Below are 25,281 nucleotides of genomic sequence, written 5' to 3' on the forward strand. Positions count from 1 at the left end.
TCCAATATGGAGGTCTGAATGCTTTTGTTGTTTGCCTGTGTCATAGCAAGATCAACATGTTTCCTGTTTTTTATTCAGTTTTTTTATTAATACATCGTGGTCATACACATCATATAATATATATTTATATACTTTAATATTTAGCGATTCATTGTCATTTTCATCATCAATGGTTTTTTGTCTTCCTTTAATGAGTTTTCCAACTAAAATTATTTACATTAGAAAAAAACTGTAATAGAAATGAGAGTGAAAAGAACTAAATCAAATTAAACTGAATGACATTGATGGGTTTGTGATATATACACACCAGAGATGGAGGGGAGAGAGACAAAACTTCATGATCCCCTGGACAAGTGGAGGAAAAAAAAAAAAAAAGGATGCAAGAACAACGAAAGGCCTGTGGACGTAAAGCGACGTTTATAAACACACCACCCCATCCCAAAGAGAATTCACATTGAACGGTAAGAGGCGCTATCTGGGGAGTACAGCTCGTCTCTGGGAAACCAAACACTGTACGATCTAAATGTGGGTTGGGAGTTGTGCTGCTAAAGCAACAATATGTGCCCGACCCTACCCTCATCCTGCAATGTTTGTTTGTTCACCCGGGGTAGGAATAAGAATGGATAAACTAAAGGAAATACTGTGCCGAAAACTGTGGAAGGAATCAAAGACGTCTGAAAATATGGGAAAGATATAGATACATTGGCATAGACACAACTAAGAAGGACTGTGTTAGAGAAAATAAGTAAATAAACCATAGTAAAAATATACCATCATGGTAGGATGAACACAAAGTATTGACAAAAAGGAAAGACAGACAAACAAGCTTGGGTTAAGACAGAGCTCGGATGAGACGGGCGGACGTGTGTGTGTGAGTTTCAGAAGGACCATCTCTCTGGTGTGCGAGGATCAGTGTTTAAGGAGGAAGGCTCTGACGAGGACTGAGTGCCGCTTTCATCCCCATTCAGGCTCTTCCTGCACACAGGACACGTGTCGTGCTTCAGGGAGGAAGAAGAGAGAAGGGTATGTCAGTGAATATTTGTAATAACCTTAAACTGGACCCTCTCAAGTGACTTAAAACTTTATTACAACAGAGTCTGACGTTAGATTGGATCTAATAAGCAAAAAAAAAAAATACACGTTCCACTTCTGAACAAAATATAATTACTTTTAACCCACAACGCTGTCCACTATCTTGGTATCCGTGAACTCAAAACAATGCATTCTGGGATTGTATTATCCACAAAGGATTATCCTACAATTTAATGTCACAATTGGCTACAACTTAATATTAGCATAATTTTTCTGTCTACCTCTTCGAACAACATTTGCATCAGGAACACACTTACACCACCAGTCAACTTAATACAAAAGTTAATATTTTCCAGAGAATATTTACTTAAATTGCATTTTTATAATCACACTTACACTCCCATTCAAAAGTTTGAATTGAATGCCTTTTTAAATTAGCCTGGGTTTCCCCATACTGCCTTGCTCGCAGCGCGATTTTATTCACGCTGCTAGGCAGTCTGGACACCATGGACCAAATTTTCCCCTGAAAAAGGGAACCAATCACAGAACGGGGAGGGAGCAGCAAGACGATGACGACACCGAAGCAGTTTGTTTATATCTATGGATCCAACATGGCATCAGACTCGACGTTAACTTCTACCCTCATGTTTATCTTGCACAAACGGTAATATTCGCTAAACGCCATCGTGTACAAATAAACCTTTGACCCATCGTCTTTTTCCTCGTCGAATTTCTGCCGCTCTACATGCGTCATCTGGTATAATTGAAGCGATTGGCTATGAGCTACATACAGGCGCATTTGATAGACATTCATAGCGCCCAATAAACGGCTCTGGGCATTCGTAAACCACGCCTCAAATACGAGAAAATGAACACGTGGTTCCCAGACCAAGTCTCAAATGAGACTTGGTCTGACGTTAGCCAGGCTATTTTTAAATAATAATAAAATACTTTTTTTACTGCATCATACTACAATAGAACTTTTACACCACAAGGTCACATTAAATAAATGTCTTTACTTACTTTGCATTATAAATGTCTTTACTATTTCAAATAAAAAGCTGTGCTTTTGAACCATCTATTCTTGTTTAGAACGTTTACAATCGTGCTCATTTTCATGAAACAGCTCTTTTTGAATATCTTGTGATATTGCTTAATTATACCATAAGCCTATGTTGTTATGATTAAAAAGTTAGAAGTACATTTTTGCAATCATATTTTGAATTTTGTGGGCATTTGTATTAATTTTGGTGACATTTTTGACAATTCCACATTAATTTATGACCCAGCACTGCAGTAACAAAAATGATTAAATTAGATTTGCTATTAATAGCATTTAAAGCAGGAGGTTTTACATCCAATCACATTAGTGATGTTAATAAATAAATCAGACAATGCACCAGCAATTTAGCAATATCCCCACTTGGTCATGAAATTAAATCCTGAGTCCTCTTAGTCTGATGCTGAGACAAGAACGAGTACAAATGCGGTCGAGACCGTAGACTAGTTGAGACCAGTCTCTTAATACAACACTACTAAAACTCTTTTCATTCTATTTATCAGATGATTGTACACAAATAAAATGAAATGCTTTCCGGAAAAATCTGTGCTTACTAGGTATCTAGAAACATTTCTATAAGCGCATCATTTGTTTTCCTACTTCAAAAGATTCTCATATCTAAATTCTTTCCTGAACCTTTTCCTATGTCTTTTCCTCATTCTCTCCCTTTTGTCCCGTTCCTTCCTCTCTATTGTTTCTCTCACCAGTTCAAGCCAGGGCACGATGCAGTCACTATGGAAGAAGTGGTTGCAGGGCAGCTGCCGGACCGGCTCACCGACCGTATAGTCTTCCTTACATACAGGGCACTCCATATTGCAGTCTAGAAGAGACAAGGAGAAGGAGAGAGAGAGGGAGAGACAGCATGCAGGGGGTGAGAATAATGAGATTTCGGTAGAGGAGCGTTGCCTTAAATAGGAATTATAATTCATCACCACACAAGGCTCATACTGGTAGGTCAATGACCCCCACTGAGTCTGTGAGCCTTAAATCATAACTAAAATGACACGGTGTTCCTCAAAGACCAGAGGAGAAAAACGACAAGAGTTTCAAAGAAAAGGGAAGAGAGAGGAGACTAACCAGTGTGTTCCTGAGTGATGATAACAGTGGGGAGGGAGGAAATTTTCTCTTTCTCAGCAGGAGGAGGACCAGTGTTCTCAAACTGACCCAGTAACTGAGTGAGAGAAACACAGAGATGATCAGCTTGTTTGCACCGAGGCACGGATCAGGCAACATGCACACGCATCATCCTGCTCAACTACCTGTGTGATGACTGCATCCAGACCTCCCTGTCCCCAGGCGTAGTCCCCGGGGTTTGAGTGAAGCATGCCCGTCCTAACACACACACACAAACATCAAGATTACCGGCTTTACCATATTTAAACTGAGATTGGAGAAAACATTGTTACAACAAAAAAATACACACTTCCACTTTAAAAGCTAATTTACTTGTATAGAAAGTAAGTAAATAAAATAAAAATATTATGTATACACACGCACACACCAAGATGACCGGCTTTACCATATTTAAACTGAGATTGGGCATTGTAATATACATAGCTGTAATTTGCTGTCAGTACGTGTGTACACACAGTATGAATGAATGAAAATGTTTTCTTTACCATGACAGCGGAGGAGAGCCTGGTACTCCTGAATTGGCAAAAAGGCCTGCGAGAAACTGCTGTACTATTCTAGAAGGAGAGCAGAGACATCAGTGAGGAACTGATATTAGTACTGGGGAATTCTGCCAACTTCCTTAATTTTATTTTTTACTGACATAACAAATGAGCCGTTATAATCAGTTGGCTGACTCACATACATTACATGTAAATATTACCAGTAACTTTTTTTTTTTTTTAAATAGCACTATATATATTGTAGAACAAAACAGCTTTATACGTTGCACTTGAGAAGAAGAGTCTCAATGGGACATAAACCATTTGTAATATTATGGTAGACCTCATATTTTTGATCTATTACCAGTATTGTTTTATTTTTTATTTGCTAATCATTATGCCTATATCCAGTTTGCCAAGTTGAATTCATTTGTTATTGAAGAAATCTAAATATTCTGTCATTTAGAAATAACACTATCAAATGGCCTATTCACACCAACGATTTCAATTTGATAAAAAAAATTTTTTTTAAAAATTGTTGTATACATTATAATTAAATGCAATTTATTTTGTTTCAACTAGTGTTTTTTCTTCATGTTCATGATTAAGTTTGTGTTATTATGGCATTGAAAATGCATAATGTGTGTCTGTCTGCAAGCATGTACATATAGATTGGAGAAAACATTGATTGTAATATACATGTATGTGTGTGTGTATATATGTATATATATATATATATATATATATACAGTGAGAAAAATAAGTATTTGAACACCCTGCTATTTTGCAAGTTCTCCCACTTGGAAATCATGGAGGGGTCTGAAATGGTCATCGTAGGTGCATGTCCACTGTGAGAGACATAATCTAAAAAAAAAAAATCCAGAAATCACAATATATGATTTTTTAACTATTTATTTGTATGATACAGCTGCAAATAAGTATTTGAACACCTGTCTATCAGCTAGAATTCTGACCCTCAAAGACCTGTTAGTCTGCCTTTAAAATGTCCACCTCCACTCCATTTATTATCCTAAATTAGATGCACCTGTTTGAGGTCGTTAGCTGCATAAAGACACCTGTCCACCCCATACAATCAGTAAGAATCCAACTACTAACATGGCCAAAACCAAAGAGCTGTCCAAAGACACTAGAGACAAAATTGTACACCTCCACAAGGCTGGAAAGGGCTACGGGGAAATTGCCAAGCAGCTTGGTGAAAAAAGGTCCACTGTTGGAGCAATCATTAGAAAATGGAAGAAGCTAAACATGACTGTCAATCTCCCTCGGACTGGGGCTCCATGCAAGATCTCACCTCGTGGGGTCACAATGATACTAAGAAAGGTGAGAAATCAGCCCAGAACTACATGGGAGGAGCTGGTCAATGACCTGAAAAGAGCTGGGACCACCGTTTCCAAGCTTACTGTTGGTAATACACTAAGACGTCATGGTTTGAAATCATGCATGGCACGGAAGGTTCCCCTGCTTAAACCAGCACATGTCAAGGCCCGTCTTAAGTTTGCCAATGACCATTTGGATGATCCAGAGGAGTCATGGGAGAAAGTCATGTGGTCAGATGAGACCAAAATAGAACTTTTTGGTCATAATTCCACTAAACGTGTTTGGAGGAAGAAGAATGATGAGTACCATCCCAAGAACACCATCCCTACTGTGAAGCATGGGGGTGGTAGCATCATGCTTTGTGGGTGTTTTTCTGCACATGGGACAGGGCGACTGCACTGTATTAAGGAGAGGATGACTGGGGCCATGTATTGCGAGATTTTGGGGAACAACCTCCTTCCCTCAGTTAGAGCATTGAAGATGGGTCGAGGCTGGGTCTTCCAACATGACAATGACCCGAAGCACACAGCCAGGATAACCAAGGAGTGGCTCTGTAAGAAGCATATCAAGGTTCTGGTGTGGCCTAGCCAGTCTCCAGACCTAAACCTAATAGAGAATCTTTGGAGGGAGCTCAAACTCCGTGTTTCTCAGCGACAGCCCAGAAACCTGACTGATCTAGAGAAGATCTGTGTGGAGGAGTGGGCCAAAATCCCTCCTGCAGTGTGTGCAAACCTGGTGAAAAACTACAGGAAACGTTTGACCTCTGTAATTGCAAACAAAGGCTACTGTACCAAATATTAACATTGATTTTATCAGGTGTTCAAATACTTATTTGCAGCTGTATTATACAAATAAATAGTTAAAATATCATATATTGTGATTTCTGGATTTTTTTTTTTTAGATTATGTCTCTCACAGTGGACATGCACCTACGATGACAATTTCAGACCCCTCCATGATTTCCAAGTGGGAGAACTTGCAAAATAGCAGGGTGTTCAAATACTTATTTTCCTCACTGTATTATATATATATACAGTATGTGTATACACACACAAACACAGAGGTATATTTATGCATTTAAATATATTTATGCATTGTACTTGCAAACAAAATGAGTCTATATTCCTCAAATATTGTTGCATTGTTTAATCTGCAAACTGTCAGCATGTTTGCTGTCTGACTGTCAGCTAAATATGCATTTGTAGATCAGCACTATCCACTGAATCGGAGATAATTTGGTCTTCATTAAGCATGCCGACTATTCGTGCTGTTCGAATTATAGTTAAAATGCAAAAGAGAAACTATGATAAATGAAAGTGCAACCTGCAAAAAATGAAAGAGAATGAAAACATCCACAGATTTGGGATACAGAACATGACCAAGTGAAAAACTAAGATATATAACTTACCCCTCGACAGCGGGAGAGCGATCCGGCCGACTGCTTCCTCTGGATCGGTACCTCCTCTGAGTGTGCAGGCGAGGAGGACGACCAGGACCCCAGTGCTCTGCTACACTTAGAGGGCCACCCAGAGTCCCACTAAGCCCACCTGGGACAGAACCGCCGAACGGTCCGGCTCCGAGACTCCCAGACCCACTGCCCCCTCCAGGGACCCGCTCAGAGTCAGGACTTTCTAGATCCAGACTGAACGGCCTCTCCACGAACAACAGCTGCCATAGCTACAGAAAAAGAGGGAGTAAAAGAGATAGTTATGAATGAGCAGTACAATGTACCTCATTCAAACGCATCCAAAAACTCCTTATCAACAGCTACACAAGACAGAAGATGATGTTGTGGAAGGAAGGGGTCCACATACCTCAGCAAATTGTGAAGCTGTGTCATCAAGGCTATTTGAGCTACTGTCCAGAAGACTGAGGAGTAAACAAATCAAATTCATGTCAGACCTGGCTACTGCTATTCATTATATATTACAAATATATTGCTTGAACATATTGTTTCATGGAACTTGGCAACATAAACTGCAGTACAGCTGATTGTCACAGTGAGGGAGTCATCGATCCCGAAATGCACATTTTGGATGTCTCACCCATTTGAGGACTGCGTCAGAAAGCTAAGACAGCTGCCTTGCTATTCCACAGTGCCCAGACAGTCAATGACAAAACATTTTAGTATAAAGGCAGCTCCTAAGTAAACTGGTCTTTTTTTGTGAGCTTTAGTTCAGTAACCAATCAAATATTAAATTACTGTAATTTTTTAAATCGCTGCATCAGATACCATTTATATTTAACAGCTGAACAACACAATATCACATGCATCTATGTTGCCTTTAAAAGCTGACCATTACATCCCTACTACATACTATGCAAAAAGCAGTATATAAAACGTGAAACATGAACAATACCCAAATAACCTACTGCATCAGCTGACGTTGTGTTCAACCAATGCCACAAGGAGCCATCAGATTTGAAAAGTTGAAAAATAATAAATTGAAGAAAGATCTGTGAGTTGAGTGACTCTTTTCAAGTGAAAGGTCAATGGCAATTGGCAAATAAGGGTGCCCAAGATAAAGACGTAAAGAATAATAAAAAATTAATAATTTAGTTTATAAATCTAGTTTAAAACTCAAGTTCTTAGAAATGAACTTATTGTATTCATATGATGGTTTCAAAAAAACTTTTATCCAATTTCCAAGTTACAATTGAGTGACCCTAAAATGTTTTGTGGTGTAACCATTAAGAAAAGTAAAAACAAAATGTGGTTACATCTTGGAACGCATGTAAATGTACACACCTTATTTTTTTAAGCAAATAGCATCATGAATTATTAAATCAGAAATATTATTACTTATACCATGGTCTGTCTGAATACTTCAATTCTAAATGGCTGGAAGTTTAAGACCGTTTAATGCACAGGTAGTTTCACTCAGTTTAATCACCGTTCTATATTAATGTGCGGTTTTCACTGAAGCACGCACACACACACACACACCACTGATTTTATTAATAAATAAAACTGAATCACTACATTATATTGCTCAGCAAAGAGGGGAACACCACTGTTTTTGAAGTAATTGAACTCACAGCTTCATTGTTATTAGACAGAGACGCTGCACACACACAGAGGCAATTCACACAGGAATCTCATCTCTCTCCCTTGATAATTCATTCAAATAAATGGTACAATTCATTCATTCAGATAAATGTAATCTTACAGCTCTACCATATCTCTGTGTCATACTCAAAGCGGACAGAATGCTAGATCTAACGAGCTGTAACTGACAAAAATAACTGTCATTTTTACCCTTCCGGTCAAATATTGCACTGTAAACATCAATGACAGCTTTAAGTTGTCAATGCTGTCAAATGACCATGGAATATGCTGGATAATCCACGGCAAGCAGTGCATTAAACGATTTGAATCGCTTCTTTCCCTCCACGCCATGCATTAAAATAGTTTAATTGCACAGCTAGCTTAAGTTAAGTTTTTGGGAGGGTTGTAGCGCATGACATTTCACAACTTGAACTAACCTTAAGTTGTCATGAAAGAAAATGGTCAAATTATCTTATATTTAAGAGACCTTTTGTCCTTGACAGACAGTCATGAGGGTCTGCAGGCTCAATTATATTATTTTATGTTTTGTGTTTTTTCCATGCACATCAGTTGCACCACATGACTTTCATTCAGTTTTATGATTCAAATATTTATAATTTATAATTTCAACAAAAAAAATCTTCATTGCTTTTGCTTCTAGGAAATAATACAAGATTACACCAAACTATTTCATAAGTTTATTCAAATTATTGTAGGCATTTTTGCAATTTTTTAAATTGCATTTTTATTGTATTTTCAAATAAATTAATAGATTGGCTATTTAACCTAAGTGCTGTAGGTACTTAGTTATTTGAAATTACTTGTTGAATACAACAAGCAAATTATTTTCACGGTTGCTATTAGTACATCATAAGCAAAAGAACAGTCAGTGGACAATTTCGACATGAGATATGTGGTATGTCCAGCAATGTCTTGACACTATTCCAAAGAAGAATATCAATCAATAGCCGCTTTCCGACCGGAGGAACCTTTTCACAGTTCCTAGAACTATTGGCTAAAGTACCCGGATGTTCCTGCGGTGCGAACACGCCGACTAGGAACGATTTTAGTTCTAGGAACTCCATTTGTAGGAACTAATTTAGGTCCTACTTCAGAGTAGGGTCTAAACCAGCACTATAGGAACTACCCGTGACGTTTAGTGTACGCTGATGACCGAACGCACGCGGAACACCAGCACCCGCCATTTTTAAAACAGCTATAAATGTAAACACACAGATTAGCATAGCCTATATATTTACTCCAGAAACTAACTATACAAACATGGAAAACAGTGATAGATGGGTCTCTAAACCTTTATGCTGAAGAGAAAATCCAACGCAACTGAGGGGACCAAGTCAAACATGATTATGTATTTCTGCTCAGCTAGCAACACTGGACATCAACCACACGGCATAGGCTAATAACCTTTTTTTCATATAATGTCTACTTTCTATAACAGTTCTATCTAATAACATATTAAATAGTACTGTTAGACAGATCGCTAACTAATGAACACAGAGAATGCGAGCATTGTTTGCTCTGGCGTTCTCAGCGCCGCCAAAATAAAGGTCCATCGCGCCGTCAAAATAAAAGTCACCGTGCTTGCGTCATTCCCTTAACCCCTCCTACCAGTTCCTATGGCCACTTGGCCAGTGCGAACGCAAACAGCAAAACCGAGTTTGGGGGAGAGTAGTTCTTAGAACTGTTTAGAAGTGGACAGTTCCTATAACTAAGTTCCTATAACTACTTGGTCGGAAAGCGGCTAATGTTAAAGAGGTTCTGATATTTAGTAGCCTAGAAATCTAGACGCACCCTAGCGGCAGCAAAATTTATTTTGCAGCCAGGGTAGTCTAGCAACTACTACTCCATTGACTTTCGAGCTGCAAAAACCTAAACCTGGGTCAGGGTCAGGCCAATCACATCGTGTATAGAGTAGGCGGGGTGGGCTTAACACAATGACGACAGAGTTGCGACGGTTCCCTGCTACTTGAAAACAAAGAATGGCGGCTACTGCTGGAGAACAGTCTTTCGAATCGGCTTTGGCCGCGACTCTGGAGGACTTGGAGTTAAGTTTTTCTTTGAGAAAAGAGCAAAGAACGGCACTTAAGTCATTCTTAAAAAAGGAAGATGTGTTCGTAGTTTTGCCGGCCAGATTCAAAAGTTGAATCTATCAACTAACGTTAGCTCCGCTGTTGGGAAAACGCTCTGGTTGGTTGAAGCGCTGTCCTATTGCGTGCAGAGTGAATTTGAAAGACCCCGCCCCTCGGATTGAGCCGTGTCTATGGTGAGTTGCCAGACCTAACATCTTGATGTAGGTCTGGCTTGCCAGGCTAGATATTTAGTGCACACTGTAAAAAGCACATGATTTCGGACACAGCACATGTCTACTAAAGACCTAATCATATAAATAAACTGTCTTAATAAAGGAGATCCACAATGTGCAGTAATCTAAGACCAGGATTGAGAACCACTGATCTAAAACCTTTCCCCAATAAATTCCAATATAGGCCTAATACAAATTAAACTTAAACTGAGCTGGAATTAAATGCAGTTAACTCATTTCATTGATGTTCCGCTTGCAGAATGGTGACACAAACCATGAATGATCATATGCTTGATTTATCAATACTAAAAAAAAAAAACACATCATAGGAACCTATTTTGACAGCTTTTTGTTCTCAGGCCCGTTTGCTGGTGCTATGAATCAGGTGATACAATAGAGTTATTTACATACACCAGAAGGCCCTGAAAGAGCCGCCATGGTAATCTAGCAGTTCAGGAGTTGCAACATGCCATAAGAGACAACGAATGAGGAAGTACAGCCATTGAAAAGCTCACCTGGAGTCTTCTGTAACCTCCTCGATGAAGCCCGAGTCACATCTGGGACAGATATACTCCTAAATGCAAGCAAAATCACAATCAGAATCAGAACACAGAAAAATCACACTGTTGACCTCAACACTGTAAATAAACAAAGGGGTAGCTGTGGTTTTGTGAGGACACCCACATTTGCATAGCACTACAACACACATTTATTTGAATTTTAAAGCAAATAGTCCTCCTGTAAAATGAGAGACACTCCCTGTAAAGCACGTCATAACAATTTCTGGCTGATTCAAGAGGTTGCTTCCCTATTTTTTCTCTGATTTGAAGAGGTCAAGACATGTCATCCTGTGGGTCTCCAAAAAAAGAAGGACAATGGCTGCTTATCTTGACTTGTAGTACAACTCAGAACACTGTTCAGCCTCATTCACACTATATACATTAAGCATGAACCAGTTATGATTCACCTTCTGAGTACAGTATGAAGTTTACTAAGTGAAATGGGCAGTAAACAAGGGATTACACACAACTCATCCTCATCGGGACAGCTCATGATGGATTGACTTACTGACACACTGACCGACAAGTGCTGAAATTAAACAGTCATTGACAGTTCTGTGATCTGCGACATTAACGTTACAAATAAGTTAAGTGAAATAGAAACAGAACCATTTAATATTCCAGTTTCGCTTTTGATAAGAGTTCAGTGTTGAGTACATTTAAAGACATGTTGTAAACATTTCTAAACGGTAACAGCATGAACGGAAAACTTGTTAAAGTCTAATATCTATTAAAAAGTCATTATTTAAACGAAAGCTGTAACAATACCAACAAAAACACAAGACATGAGTGTAACGTTAGCATTTGTGTTGAAGACAAAACACTTTAGTTTTCTCCTTGAGTACGTGCACGAGCACCAGTATTACGTTTAGTGATACTGGTCATCGATAAATACATAAATGTGTGGTTTTTATATACAAACAACAAGCCATGGCAGGCCCTTCGCCTACATCAGGTTGATACACTGCTAGCATGCTAACTTTAGCACAACAGCGAAACCTGCGAGACCGACAACAGAACTACAGAATCCCACTAAGATGAACCGACTGTGTGTTACAGGCGACGCGGACTCACCGGCAGTTTGGGGCTCACTTCACCTTTACAACAGTGACAGAAGAAGCGATGCGGAGGGACCGCCGCAGCCTCCGCCATGTTTTCCGTGAGACTGTCTGTGTCCCAAACAGCAGCAGCGCTGGTCGTCGGTCCGCCCACTGCAGAGGGAGGCGCTCTGACATCGGCATTCGGAAGTCCGAGTCATTTTACAGAGTCGATTCACTCGGGCGGTTCGTTTAAATGAACTGTTACACAGGCAGAGGCAGTGAAATGTGCTTTGTACAAGTCTCAGACTGTGCTTTATTTCAGTAACAGTGTAAAATTAAAATAAAGTGAAAGTTAAAATAAAGAGAGTGATTTATTTGCAGTAATGATTATTACAATATAAAATTAAACAATCCATCCATAATATTGATGAAATATCACTAGTATTCGCGCCAGATGTGTTCCTACAGTGTCTCAATATATGTATATTTTTCTAGCAATTTTTTTTTTTTTAAACACTGCTGTATATTATTATGCTTATGTTCCCAATTTATCATTTATCTAATTGTTTTACTTTCAAAATATAGTTTTGACAGTCGAGTGATTCACATTCGGTTCTTCTGAATCATTATAAAGAATCGATTCATATCAACGATTTGTTCACAAATCAATTGAGTGCCACATGATCATACCACGGAAATTCGTCAGTGCTCGGTGCTGACCATTACACACCGCCTGAACAACACATGTGAGAATAAACTCATCTTAACTCTAAAAACGTACAGCTACATACTTTTTAGAGGTAGGCTCATTTTTGTGTATGTGCATGATTGTGTCTTTTTGTGCAATGTTAGGCTAACTTTACGTGAGATGTATGAATTGTAGAAAGGCCAGAAAGCAACTAACCCTGCGTTCATGTGTTAGTTTTTGTAATGCGCATCACTCATAACTTAAATATGATTATTCCTGTATTGTGAACAGGATGCTCTTTTAGTGCTTTCAGTATGCCGCTTTTAGCTACAGCATACAACATGGTATCATGTGACAGCAAGTGAAGTCCATTACTTTACAAGTCTATTAAATTAAAGTCCACTTATGGTCAGACTACCTGACCATACCTGCACATGTTAATGTGTTTTTTTAATGTACTTGTGGTACATACCTTTAAAAAAAAAAGTCTTAAGTATATATATATATATATATATATATATATATATATATATATATATATATATATATATATATATATATATTAGGATTATGGTAGTAATAATAGCTGTTGTAAGTCACTATTGTATTTTGTTTTAAACCAAGGTATGTGTTATTATTCATCAGTGAGTGACTGATTTGAAGTTAGTAATAAAATGAACCACAAGGTAACACATTGTAAACATATGATAAAAAGTGACAGGTCTATTATTTTGCATTTACACTCCAAGGCTTAATGCACAGATCATTTGACACACTGTATCAGGTTGTTGTTTTTTCTGTCCATTGCTTTCACTGTCAATCGGGCAATCAATCGCGCATTTAGACTAAATATGGTTGTCAATCCAGAAACTTTGCAATGTTTAGTTAGCAGCATGAAAAATATATACAGAAAGCGAGCAAAGATTGCTGCCATTATAACCACTGAAGCTGTCAATTACTTCAGGTCAACGAGATGTACACAAAGCTGCACTCTTGCGAAAACTCCTGTTATAATCAATTAAGCTGTCTTGGTTGGTTATAATGAAAGGATTTGCGAGCGTGCACAACTCATGCTGAACAAAACCTCTGGCGTTTTGAGCTTTGTTGAGCAGATTCTGACTTAATAGATCTGATTGGCCATTGCGTTCACGCGCTCAACAGATATGTCTGGGATTTGCTACAAAGCTCAATGCTATAAAAAAACATGTAAATACAGGGAACTACACTAACCTTTTCCACTGGTGGCACTTGCGCTACTAACTTTTTCAGTTACTGGCGCAAAACATGATTTGGTCGCACAAATTATTTATAGTAAGCCGCTCTGGATAATAATGAACAATAATGAAACTGTATTGCATACAGATGTGCTTTTTATTTTACTTGCCATCTTTTAAACCACATGCCTTCTTGTTTTCTTTAACATTGGTTGGGATAGATTTACTGGAATAGAAAATACAGTACACAACTGTCTCTACACTTTGCGTGCTTCATACTGTCATTGTGAAGCTTCAATGATTCGTGTTTGAATTGTTTTGACGCAGTTACAAATTTGGACAGTCCTGCAATTGAAGGCCCACAGAATTTACAGTACACACAGTGCATTGCTCCATCTTGGTACCTTAACCACTGGTATTCTTCGAGCCACTGGTGTCGAAATTCATATGTCCGTATAGGGGTGTAACGGTTCACAAAATTCATGGTTCGGTTCGATACGATACACTTGTGTCACAGTTCGGTACGGTTCGGTACGTTTTCGATACAGCAAAAAGAAAGAAATGCCAGAGAAATTTCCTTGATTTAATTTTTTTAATTCTTTTTTTAAAATTAAAACTAACATCATAAAGTATATATTTTTTTTTTACTTTGAGCAATTCTGGAGCTATAATTGACTTTTCTTAGGAGCATATAAAACAAAACAGCTCCTTGACATGAAATGTAATATTGTAGTAGTTATAAACAAAGGTTTATTTTAGTTCAGATTAACATTTGAGGGCAGCAATTGTATTCATAATGTCAAAATAAAACCGACGTAATGTTACTTGAAGGCATTATAGCCTACTATTCCTGCCAAACTTCCATGGTTGCAGTTAGTGTTACTACAGTAAATCCATGGTGAATGTTGCTGATCTGTGGACACTGGATAGTTAATTCATGGCACAATGTTTCTTCCAGGTTTCCACGTCAGCGCTGTTTGATCCGTTAATAACGGAGAAATGTGAATGTTTCTCACTAGATCTCGCAGCGATGTTATTACTTCTGTGGCGAATTCAAATGCTTTCTTTACTGGATCTCTTATTAGCGCTGTGTAGTAACAGTGTCGCATGATCAAGATCGGCTCCGCACTGGTCCAAACTGATAAACGGTCCTTCAACCACACAATAACGAGTAGTTTCGTTCCGCTTGCATTACGTTTGCCATTTGATGTTGGGCAATGTTGTGGTCGCGCCGGCGTCTCTTGCATTATGAGCGCGCTTACATTTGAAATAACGAAATTTTGGTTGGCAGGAAAAATGGTCCAACGAACCGTTCGGTTTTAAAATGCGTACCGAAAACCGAACCCAACTTGATGTGTTGAATGCTCAGAGCACGTTATAAAACGTATTCTTAAAATACACATTTCTGTTTTAACAAATGCTCATTGTAAATCATAGCATATTGCCTAAAACATAAGGTAGGTACAAAAATAATCAGTGATACATTTGCGACCCATTAAAAATGAGGGTCGCAATGGCATTTCAAAAGGTCGCATATGCGACCATTTTGGTCGCAGTGTAGTTCCCTGTAAATAGAAACATTTGATGATCTACAAAGAGCGCTTGCCTGGGAACGTTTTAAAGCGACCGGTTATCAGATTCAGATTAACTACTTAAGAGCTTATATATATCTGTCTTGAAAGCTATATATTGTTGCTCGCAGGGTGGAGATCTCTATTGACAGATACAACACATATGTTCGACTTTCGCTGGTCAAAAAACCTCATAACTCCATTTGAGCTTACAGTTCTACTCTATTGTCAAGTCCAGCTAAATTCAGGTTCAAATGTTCATAAAACCATACATCACACATACATTATTCCGTCAGCTGATTGTTTAGTGATTTAGTTGTTCCTCTCTTTCCTGAAGATGACAACACAGGAGGTGCGTTTGTGTGGGCTGCTACTGCAGGAGCACTTTGGAGATGTGGTGGAGAAAGTGGGCACTCATCTCATCCGCAGTGGAGTTCTGAACTTGCGAGCTCTTGCTCATGAGACTAAACTTGCTCTTGACCTGGTAATGTCTTGTTCTTGGGTGTCTCTGTTATCACCACATACCATTCTTCACTATCTTGTTCGCATTCTCTCTGTCTTCATTTTCCCTCTTTAACACACACTCCTCCTGCTAGGTCAAGAAATCTTTGTGTGTGCTGGTGCAGCATGGGATGTGTACATTTGGTGCAGGGCGTCGTGGTCCAGCGGGACCGGTGGAATATCGCATCAGCTGTGAGCGTATCATACACATGCTTCGTTATCCACGCTACATCTACACTGCCAAGAGTCTTTATGGGGACACAGGCGAGCTCATTGTTGAGGAGATACTGCAGAGAGGCCAGATGACTATGAGCAGCACAGTCAAGACTGTAGCAGACAGGCTGACTCACAATATGCCAGGTAAGAACACAAGCAGACTGAAGGGCTGATTCATAGATGATAAGGGCTGATTCATAAACAAAACAGGATTTGAAAAAAATAGACCTTTTTTTTGTAAATATTTTGGCCTACAGTATATGTAAACTCAAAGGTATTTGAAGTCTTTCATGCTTCAACGTTGCATGGGTAAAAAAACAATGAAAACAATAACTTTTTTGTGCATTTTAGAAGGGCAGGTAAAAATGTGAACCGGCCCGACTGGGCCAATAGAAACATTAGCGTTGAACAATGGCTAAATGTGACATTATTTACAATGGCTTTATGTGAAGTTTGTTTTAAGTTCAGTTAAAGGAGAAGTTCACTTTTAAAATGAAAATTCTGTCATCATATACTCACCCTCATGTTGTTTCAAAGCTGTATGAATTTCTTTCTTCTGCTGAACAGAAAGGAAGATATTTAGAAGAATATCAGTAACCAGACAGTTTTGGGTCCCATTGACTTCCATAGTAGGAAAAAAAATATACTATGGAAGTCAATGGGACCCAAAACTGTCTGGTTACTGATATTCTTCTAAATATCTTCCTTTCTGTTCAGCAGAAGAAAGAAATTCATACAGCTTTGAAACAACATGAGGGTGAGTATATGATGACAGAATTTTCATTTTAAAAGTGAACTTCTCCTTTAAATTAAAAGTTGTTATATATTTTTAAGCCAATTTAATGATAAAATTGATAGCTTTCAATAATACTGTAATGTTGAATGGCTATAATTAAAACAAAATAATTAAACAAAAATGTAAATGTCTTTTTGTTGTTTCAAAAATGTTGGATGTTTATTAAAGGTGCTTTAAGCGATGTTGTGTGACGTCACTTCTCGTTGACTTTCGAAGTATTGTCAAACAAAACGGAGGCTAGCTCGACCCTCCCTCCTCCTCATCCCGTCCCCTCCCCCTCCCTTCCGTGCTTCCTGAAACAGGCTTTTCTGATGTAAATTCGGGACTTTGCGTGTTCCTTCTCCTTTTCCCTCTTCTTTGCTATTTGTTCATCGGAAAGTCGTCTCATATCAAAATTCAAGAGAATATTATTCTAATGTTAGTCGTTGTCGTTGTCTAGGACTTCTCTCCTCTTGCTAACTTCCCTCTTCATGCTTCTCTCTCCTCCACTCCCCACACCCCCCTCCATGTGCATGCGCACTAACCCCCCAACCCCACCCCCAAATCATTCTTGTCGGTTATTGGCTGAAACACTGTTTATGTTTCGTGGTTCAGGTTGGCCCAGTTTGTTTTTGTTGCCATTTGTGGAGCCTGGGCTGTCTACAGAGACCGCATTTTTGTACAGTGTGTTCAGGGGACAGGCAGCTAGCGGATAGTGAGGAGATGTTTGCTGTATGTGACAAAAAATGTTTCAACCTAAAAAACGTGTGATATCGCTTAGAGCACCTTTTATTAAACATGGACACCTATACTAGTGCTTCTTATTCCATTATTAAGTGAATTTTTAAATTTACATTTAATTAACATGTTACTTTTAATAATTGTACTCTAACATTCAATATAATAATAATAACCAGACGAATATAGTAAAAAGGTTTAATTAAAATAGCATCTGAAATATGTTTCATGATCAACCCAACTTCTTGTGTCTTGATTTCCATTTGAAACTTACCTATTTAAACTTTTTTTTGTACCAGAGGGTCAGAGTATGGACTACAGTGAGGTTGTCTCTGCATTCTCCCAGTTGGTGGAGACTCATTTCCTTCAGCGCTGTCCTCCTGTGGCCTCAGCAGGACCATCAAACTCAGAAGCGGTTGACCCCCCTCCTCCTCCAGCTGTGACACCCTCTGAACCAGAGAACCACCCAGACTGCTACAGAGTACCCTATATCAATCTCACTGGTCAGTTACTGCTGTCAAAACACTAAGCGCATACTAAAAAAACAGTTTAGCTAATCCAATAAAAGTTGTATATATATATATATACATTAGTGGTGGTGGGCCGTTATCGGCGTTAACGTGCTGCGTTAACGCGAGACTCTGATCGCGCGATAAAAAAATTATCGCCGTTAATCTATTCTCCAAGTTGGGTTGGGAGATAGCTCTATACTACACAAGCTATGATGACGCAATCTACCCGCGGCCGCGAGGTACACCCGGCTGCAACGCAAATTCGTCGTCATCTTAAGTAAACACGGCTGAAAGTGAAAGCTGGTGAAAAAGATCGGTGCAACATCCATTATTTGGACTTGGTTCGGATTTAAGCTGTCCGACGAGCAGCAGGAAACTATAGACGGAGTGTGTGGGGTGACAGTTCGGTAAGTTAACACACGACTAATCCGTTCTACCACCTCAAATTCAAAACAAAACATGACTGAATACCAGCGCGCGTGTATTATTCCCATTCCAATATATCTTAGTGGTGTAGCACATAATCTCTGTCTGCGCCCGATTTTAAGAATCGTTGTTGTGTTTCTTTTTAACTGAAAAGACATCAGTCAGACAATATTCTAATTTTAAATTTGGGGTTTCATAAGCTCTAAGCCATAATAAACATTAAACCTACTTAAGTCTCTGCAGCTACTAGTGTACTTAAATTTTATTTTAACTGCAAAATTATGTTGTATACTTACAGTTTTGCACAATATATGTTCTCAAAACTACATACACCCTTTAAAAAAAAAAAAAAAAAAAACATTTAGCAGTTGTTTAGCAGGGTCTGTGTAACCTGTTCTGAAATGGTTTTATTATAATATATATCGTTAACGCAAGAGGCTGCAATGTATATCACAATATGGATTTTAGGCCATATCGCCCATCCCTAATTGATAGCCTATAGTAGTTGATAATAACATAGGCCTACCTAATGTTGCCTACGGACGGTAACAGTACAGTAGTAACCTTTTACAGTCTTTGAGTAGAACAGCTTTCTCAAGCAGTTTGTGATGCATTTTGGAAACAGGAGATGAGCCCCTGGTCTAATGCGCCACCTGGCTTGAGAAACCCGTTCTCAAAGACTTACTTTTATAGTCATTATTTGGGTAGCACACATATTCTGAATGCCTTCGGCAGAATTCAAATGAGCCATTTTAATCTAGATTAATCTAGATTAATTTCAAAATTAATCTAGATTAATCTAGATTAAAAAAATTAATCTATGCCCACCTCTAATATACATACAACCTTTATTGGATTAGCTAAACAATACATTGTATATATATATATACTCTATTTATGTATATATGTATGTATATATACTGTATGTGTGTATATATATATATATATATATATATATATATATATATATATATATATAGTACGGCTGTCAATACAATAGCTTTTTTAATTGCAATTAAGCATACATCATTTATCTTGTTTAACACATTCATTTAGTCATCATTTGATATATCCAACAAATTAATCCATCAGATTGAAAGGTGATTCTCACAAAACTGTATTTTCTGCAAGCTTTTTTCAATGTAAATGTAGGTGTCTTTCCAAAAAAGGACACTTGGAGACTTCAAAAGGGCACCATATTACCAAATGATATAAGGAGTCCAATTCAAACCACTCATGAAGCAAAAACATTACAGGATATTTATTTTTATTTTTTTTCAGAATTAACAGTGTATAGTATGTGTACAGTGCAAGCAAAGAGCTTGTTTACATTTTGGACAAGTCAGGTTGCAAATCCAAATAGGACCACATTGAGATCACCGCAATCGTCTTTAACTTGTTTGTAATCCCTATCCAACAAAACTTTACTTGCTGGTTTGCTTTATCTAGCCGAGAAACTCTCTCTGTCATCTCTGATGTAATCAGTCTGGTTTTCTTTACATTAGTGCTGTTTTGGACTGATAGTTTGAATGAATTCACCTACTGGATCATTGAACTGAAAACTTTCCCAGAGTTTAGCAGCTTAAAATCATCTGATCGCAAACAGAGAAGCGAAATCTGGTAAAAGGTTAGAATATAAATGGATGCTCAGTCAGTGTGATAAACTCCCGAGCCCTGACTTCTGAGATCACCTAACTCTGTGACGTAAATTACGTTAAAGACACAATTTTACTTGCTTCAGTAATTTATTTAAGTTAAATTATAATTTTATAATAATATAATAATTATATTGTTTATTGGAAAATACAAGCACATTTTTTGGGGGCACCAAATGGCATATTGCTAGATTATATTTTCTAGATAAATATTTAAACACATTGAGACTAAAATTGAAGCGATTCATTTGTGTGTTCATCCAGGTAAAGGAAAACGCAGACGATCAAGTGAGGATGGTGAAGCTGACCAGCGTGCAGCAAAGAAAGCCAAAACAGACAACAATGAGGTGTTACGATCGAGATGATGACATCACACATGACATTTTCATTAGTTGAGTTTTTTACATCTGTTTTTATCTCTCTTTCTCCAGTGTGGGGATGAAGGGATCTTTTGGCAAGTGAATTTTGAACGCTTTCACTTGCACTTCAGGGATCAGGCCATCATTAATGCTGTTTCCTGTAAACTTGATCAGGTGACTATAAACATCCTATAATCTAAGGTGTGCTGTGAGATATAATTAGGCTGTGGACTGAATATTCTTTCACTTGTGAATCTGAGACAGAACGTTCTGGATTCTCACATTTAGGCTTTCTCCTCAAGGGAAATAATAAGTCGGTAGAATGTAGGTCTTTATCGGCTAAATTTCTTTCTCTCTCTCCCCTGTAGACTAGCAGTGAGATAGTTAGAACCATGTTACGGATGAGTGAAGTTACAACGCCGGCTAACGCTGCTTTCACACAAGCTCTTTCAGCAAACGAGGTAATAATGGATGAACATGCACATTTGTGTTTTCTTACAGCCCTTACTGAGAAAACTAAATCAGATTGTCATGAAGTGTGATCAAAGCCTTATTGTTTCCCATCAGATTTTCCGAGCTCTTCCATCCAATTACAACATCGCCAGGCCAATCTTAGACCAATACCTCACTCTCCTGGTTGACGATCCGGTAAAGCAATACACACTGCTTTATATTTGCTATTTATCCAAGGATTAAATTACTTCAATATCTTTGCTTTTTCTCCTAGATGGAATTTGTGGGGAAGACAGGTGACAGTGGAGGAGGAATGTTTGTCGTCAGTATCCCTTTAAAACACCACCTGGAAGACAAAAGGAAGCTTTCCATGTCTAACTGCAAATCATTTTTATTATAATTTATTTATTTATTATTTACTCTACCATTCAAAAGTAAGAAATTAATACTTTTATCCAGCAAGGACACATTAAATTAATCAAAAGTGACAGTAAAGACTGTTCTCTTTAACTTTATCAAAGAATCCTGAAAGCAGTGTATCAGTTTCTGCAAAAATATTAAGCAGCACAACTGTTTTTAACATTGATAATAATCTGAAATGTTTCTTGAGCAGCAAATCAGCATATTAATGATTTCTGAAGGATCATGTGACACTGAAGAATGGAGTAATGATGCTGAAAATTCAGTTCAACTATCTTAGGAATAAATTACATTTTAAAATATATTAAAACTAAAAACTAATATTTCACAAAATGAATGTTTGTACTGTTATTTTGATCAAATAAATACAGCCTTGGTGAGCAACGGAGACATTTGAAAAAAATATTAACAAACCCCAAACTTTTGAATGGTATATATCTAATAATCTTATAACAAAATAGTAGAAATCTTGTAATGGATTGGTTGACCCTTGACCCTGTGGTCAGATCTACATCGTGCACTGGCTAACCTGGCCAGAGCTACCCTGGAGTCTGTGGTCCAAGAGAGGTTAGTAGACTCAGTGTTTTAGCTGGCTGAAATCTTCTTTTGGTTTTGTTCTTAGATTCTTTGCTTTACGCCAGGTTTGGTTCCCGTTCAGCACGCATCTTTCGTCTGTTACTGCGGAAAAGACACCTAGAACAGAAGCAGGTGGAGGATTTTGCCATGATTCCAGCCAAAGAGGCCAAAGACATGCTGTACACACTCCTATCCGAGAACTTGGTCCAGCTACAGGTAACACACTCACAGGTCTTGTTTATATATATATATATATATATATACAGGTGCTGGTCATAAAATTAGAATATCATCAAAAAGTTGATTTATTTCAAGAATTCAACTTAACAGGTGAAACTAATATATTATATAGACTCATTACATGCAAAGTGAGATATTTCAAGCCTTTATTTGTTATAATTTTGATGATTAGGGCTTACAGCTTATGAAACCCACGAAATCAAAATCCCAGAAATTTAGACTATTACATGAAATCACACAGTAATTACACAGTAATACCATGGTCATTGAACCAGGTTTTGGTTCTTTTGGCAGTGTGGGCAGGTGCAAATCCTGCTGGAACAATCACTTAAAAATTCAGTTTCATTGTTCTTGTTCTATGTCTGCTTGTCCTTCTGACCCAGTTTACACCTGGTATTAAAGTCAGCATGAAATGGAAGTTGCGATAGTTTTTCTTCCGCATTGTGGCGTATATCCGAGTGAAGTGGCTTCTCGAACAAGAAAAAATGTAGGGCAGGACTTGATTTTGTCTGTTGGGAATCGATTGGATCGTTGTGGTTTGCTATGGCTGTGATCTTATGTCAAAAGATCATGAAGTACTACATTTGATGACAGACTTATTTTAGGACCATTAAAAAAGTATGTTCTATTAACCTTATTTCGCAGAAGAGCAGAGGCGGCCATTTTCACCTCAAATGTTCAAGGCTTCCGGTATCAGCTGCTTCCAGTTACTTTAGTTGTACAAAAACAGTCCGTTATGCTACTTGTTGCGAACTGGTATTATTTTAATTCAAATTATTGTAATCATAAACAGACTGGTTTGTTTGCACACATAGTTTTACCATGTACTGCTCTTTGTATGCTTATAGTTTAGCTATAGCGGATATTGAACCGAAAGTCTCACAAGTTCACCGGAAATAGATTATTTCTGCATTGTAGGCAGTATGAAAGTAATCTGTTGGCTTTGTCATGTGACGTACTCTTTGTCAGTTGCGTCGCTTACCTGCTATTCTTAACTGTTCTCCTGTTGCCTCATCATGGGATAGTAAAGTGTCCATCGAACACACACTTCAGAATCTGTGTCGGAAGTAGTAGGTCCTCTGGGTACTTTTCACCGTCTGCTCCTCGAATACTATGCATTCGGACATACTACTCTTTTGCCGTACTTTTGTTTACATACCATGCAGTAGGAAAATAGACATATTTGAACACAGCCACTGTTTCTAACAAATATACTTTTAATAAAAAATGTTATAATTATTGACACCACTAATACAAAATTTAATTAAAAAAAAAGTCAATGTTCGATTGGATTTAATAAAAAGATATGTGAATGGATGGTTGTTTTAATTTAAAGCTACATGTAAACCACCTTGTTTTAGCACAGTTGATGATTGACAGGTGAGTAGGCGTTCCTTGGCTGTTGTCTGGGATGCTTCAGGATGAATTTGTATTTACACTACAATGCGATTTATTCATGTTTTGACTACCCCCAAAAGTATTTTGAGTGATCACAAAACATTTTGGACACTATTTACCACTCTTAAAGCACTGTCCACTTGTGATTGGACCATCTGAAATGGATGTTAGTACCAAGTGTAAACGGGGTCTCTTTTTATCATGATCAGGCTTCATATCACTCTTTGTGTATTGTGTGTGAAGGAAATTCCAAAAACGCCAGACCACGCCCCTTCTCGCACCTTCTACCTGTACACCGTTAATCAGCTGCCCACAGCCAGACTGCTGCTGCAACACTGTTACAAGGTACAGAGCTCACATGAGCATCCTTTTTAAATGCTTTTTATAATGTTTTGATATATATTTGTATGTGGACACCATACAGACAGTTGGGAACCTGATCGAGAGGCGGCTGTACGAGACCAAAGAGAACAAGCAAGTCCCTCCCTTTTTGACACTACGAAACATTTCATCTTAGTAGTCGTCGTCTTTGATTATGTCATTCATCCGTTCGTTGTTTTTGACAGGCGACTTCTGGAAAAGTCTCAGCGAATTGAGGCCATCCTGGCATCCTTGCAGGCCACAGGGGCGGAGACGACACAACTGACGGAGGTGGAGGAGATGATCACAGCTCCAGAAAGACAGCAGCTCGAGTCCCTGCGACACCACATTAACAAGTACTACACAGACCAGTTGCTCTCTACACATGGATCAGAGTCATGTGATTCATATTCAGCCAATCATTAATCTCATTTCTTCTCTTGTTGCTCATGGGGGCAGGTTGGATTCCAGTGAAAACCAGGTGGATGAGACCATGTTTCTTCTGGAATCCTACATTACCTCTACACAGGCCTCTCGTTGACAGTATTATACAACTGTAGGCTAGTTCCAGAAGACATACTGGTCTATGTTTGTGTGAAAAGAGGTGGATAAAGAAGAGTCGATGGAGCTATTATTTTGAGATTCATGCTATCTTCAAACAGATGTTTCATTTGCAACAAGGACTGATTTGTATTTAACAGTGTGTGTGTTTTGTGGAGCTGTGAATGCAATTTTATTTCTGTTTTCAATGGGGAAAAATAAAGATGGAATTCTTTTTATAACAGTTTACAAATTTTTATTTAATAATTTGTCAAAAAATGAAAAACAATTTTCAAACCTGTGCATTGACCATGCTGACTGAAACATTGTGATTTTCTGTTAAGGAAACAAAAATTAAATAAACTGATAGTTTGGTATTATGGTGAACGTGATTTCACCATGTACAACATGTTCCTGGATCAATGTCTTTGTTGATCCTGGAACTTCATTCCAATCAACCAATCAGATTTGAAGTCAAGTTTAGGCTTACAACCAGGGTTAGGTGCTTCTACATCAGTGTAGAATTCCTCTGATTTTAGGAATAACTAATGGGTAGGGATAGGATTAGGACTACATTTTCGGACAGAAATGTTGTTCCAGGATCAACAAAATATGTTGATCTAG

At 38.1% G+C, this 25,281-nt stretch overlaps 2 protein-coding genes across 4 annotated transcripts; one reads left to right on the plus strand and one right to left on the minus strand.

Annotated features, from left to right (window-relative positions):
* Positions 1–11: 11 nt before the first annotated feature.
* rnf115a (ring finger protein 115a) lies at positions 12–12,172 on the minus strand. Its single transcript, XM_079895648.1, has 9 exons — positions 12,050–12,172; positions 10,931–10,989; positions 6,858–6,912; positions 6,452–6,720; positions 3,712–3,780; positions 3,352–3,424; positions 3,170–3,263; positions 2,797–2,912; positions 12–998 (listed from the first exon to the last, which is right to left on the minus strand). Exons 1-9 carry the CDS (start codon positions 12,125–12,127, stop codon positions 879–881), a joined length of 933 nt encoding a protein of 310 aa, XP_079751774.1. The 5' UTR covers positions 12,128–12,172; the 3' UTR covers positions 12–878.
* Positions 12,173–12,686: 514 nt separating this feature from the next.
* Positions 12,687–25,139, plus strand: polr3c (polymerase (RNA) III (DNA directed) polypeptide C). Of its 3 annotated transcripts, none has more exons than XM_079895651.1 (15): positions 12,687–12,761; positions 15,826–15,972; positions 16,085–16,349; positions 18,018–18,221; positions 20,576–20,658; positions 20,743–20,844; positions 21,039–21,131; positions 21,238–21,318; positions 21,398–21,449; positions 22,050–22,110; positions 22,185–22,335; positions 24,001–24,102; positions 24,182–24,231; positions 24,324–24,473; positions 24,577–25,139. In XM_079895651.1, the coding sequence occupies exons 2-15, from the start codon at positions 15,826–15,828 to the stop codon at positions 24,656–24,658; spliced, it is 1,623 nt and encodes a 540-aa protein (XP_079751777.1). In that variant the 5' UTR covers positions 12,687–12,761; the 3' UTR covers positions 24,659–25,139. The 3 variants fall into 3 exon arrangements, with proteins under 3 accessions (XP_079751777.1, XP_079751776.1, XP_079751778.1); XM_079895650.1 differs by having other exon boundaries at positions 12,696–12,815; XM_079895652.1 differs by lacking the exon at positions 12,687–12,761 and adding an exon at positions 15,688–15,736.
* Positions 25,140–25,281: the final 142 nt, after the last annotated feature.

The sequence above is a fragment of the Squalius cephalus genome, assembly GCF_949319135.1.
Source record: "Squalius cephalus genome assembly, chromosome: 15".
NCBI classification, from domain to species: domain Eukaryota; kingdom Metazoa; phylum Chordata; class Actinopteri; order Cypriniformes; family Leuciscidae; genus Squalius; species Squalius cephalus.

Bases quoted from the DNA above. Each gene is read 5' to 3' on its own strand.
- rnf115a (XM_079895648.1), bottom strand. From the start codon at position 12,127: ATGGCGGAGGCTGCGGCGGTCCCTCCGCATCGCTTCTTCTGTCACTGT. The intron at 6,913-10,930 runs GTGAGCTTTTCA...TTTACTCCTCAG, and splicing joins GAGGTTACAGAAGACTCCAG to TCTTCTGGACAGTAGCTCAA. The intron at 6,721-6,857 runs GTATGTGGACCC...CTTTTTCTGTAG, and splicing joins CAGCTTCACAATTTGCTGAG to CTATGGCAGCTGTTGTTCGT.
- polr3c (XM_079895651.1), top strand. From the start codon at position 15,826: ATGACAACACAGGAGGTGCGTTTGTGTGGGCTGCTACTGCAGGAGCAC. The intron at 18,222-20,575 runs GTCAGTTACTGC...GTGTTCATCCAG, and splicing joins ACCCTATATCAATCTCACTG to GTAAAGGAAAACGCAGACGA. The intron at 22,336-24,000 runs GTAACACACTCA...TTGTGTGTGAAG, and splicing joins AGAACTTGGTCCAGCTACAG to GAAATTCCAAAAACGCCAGA.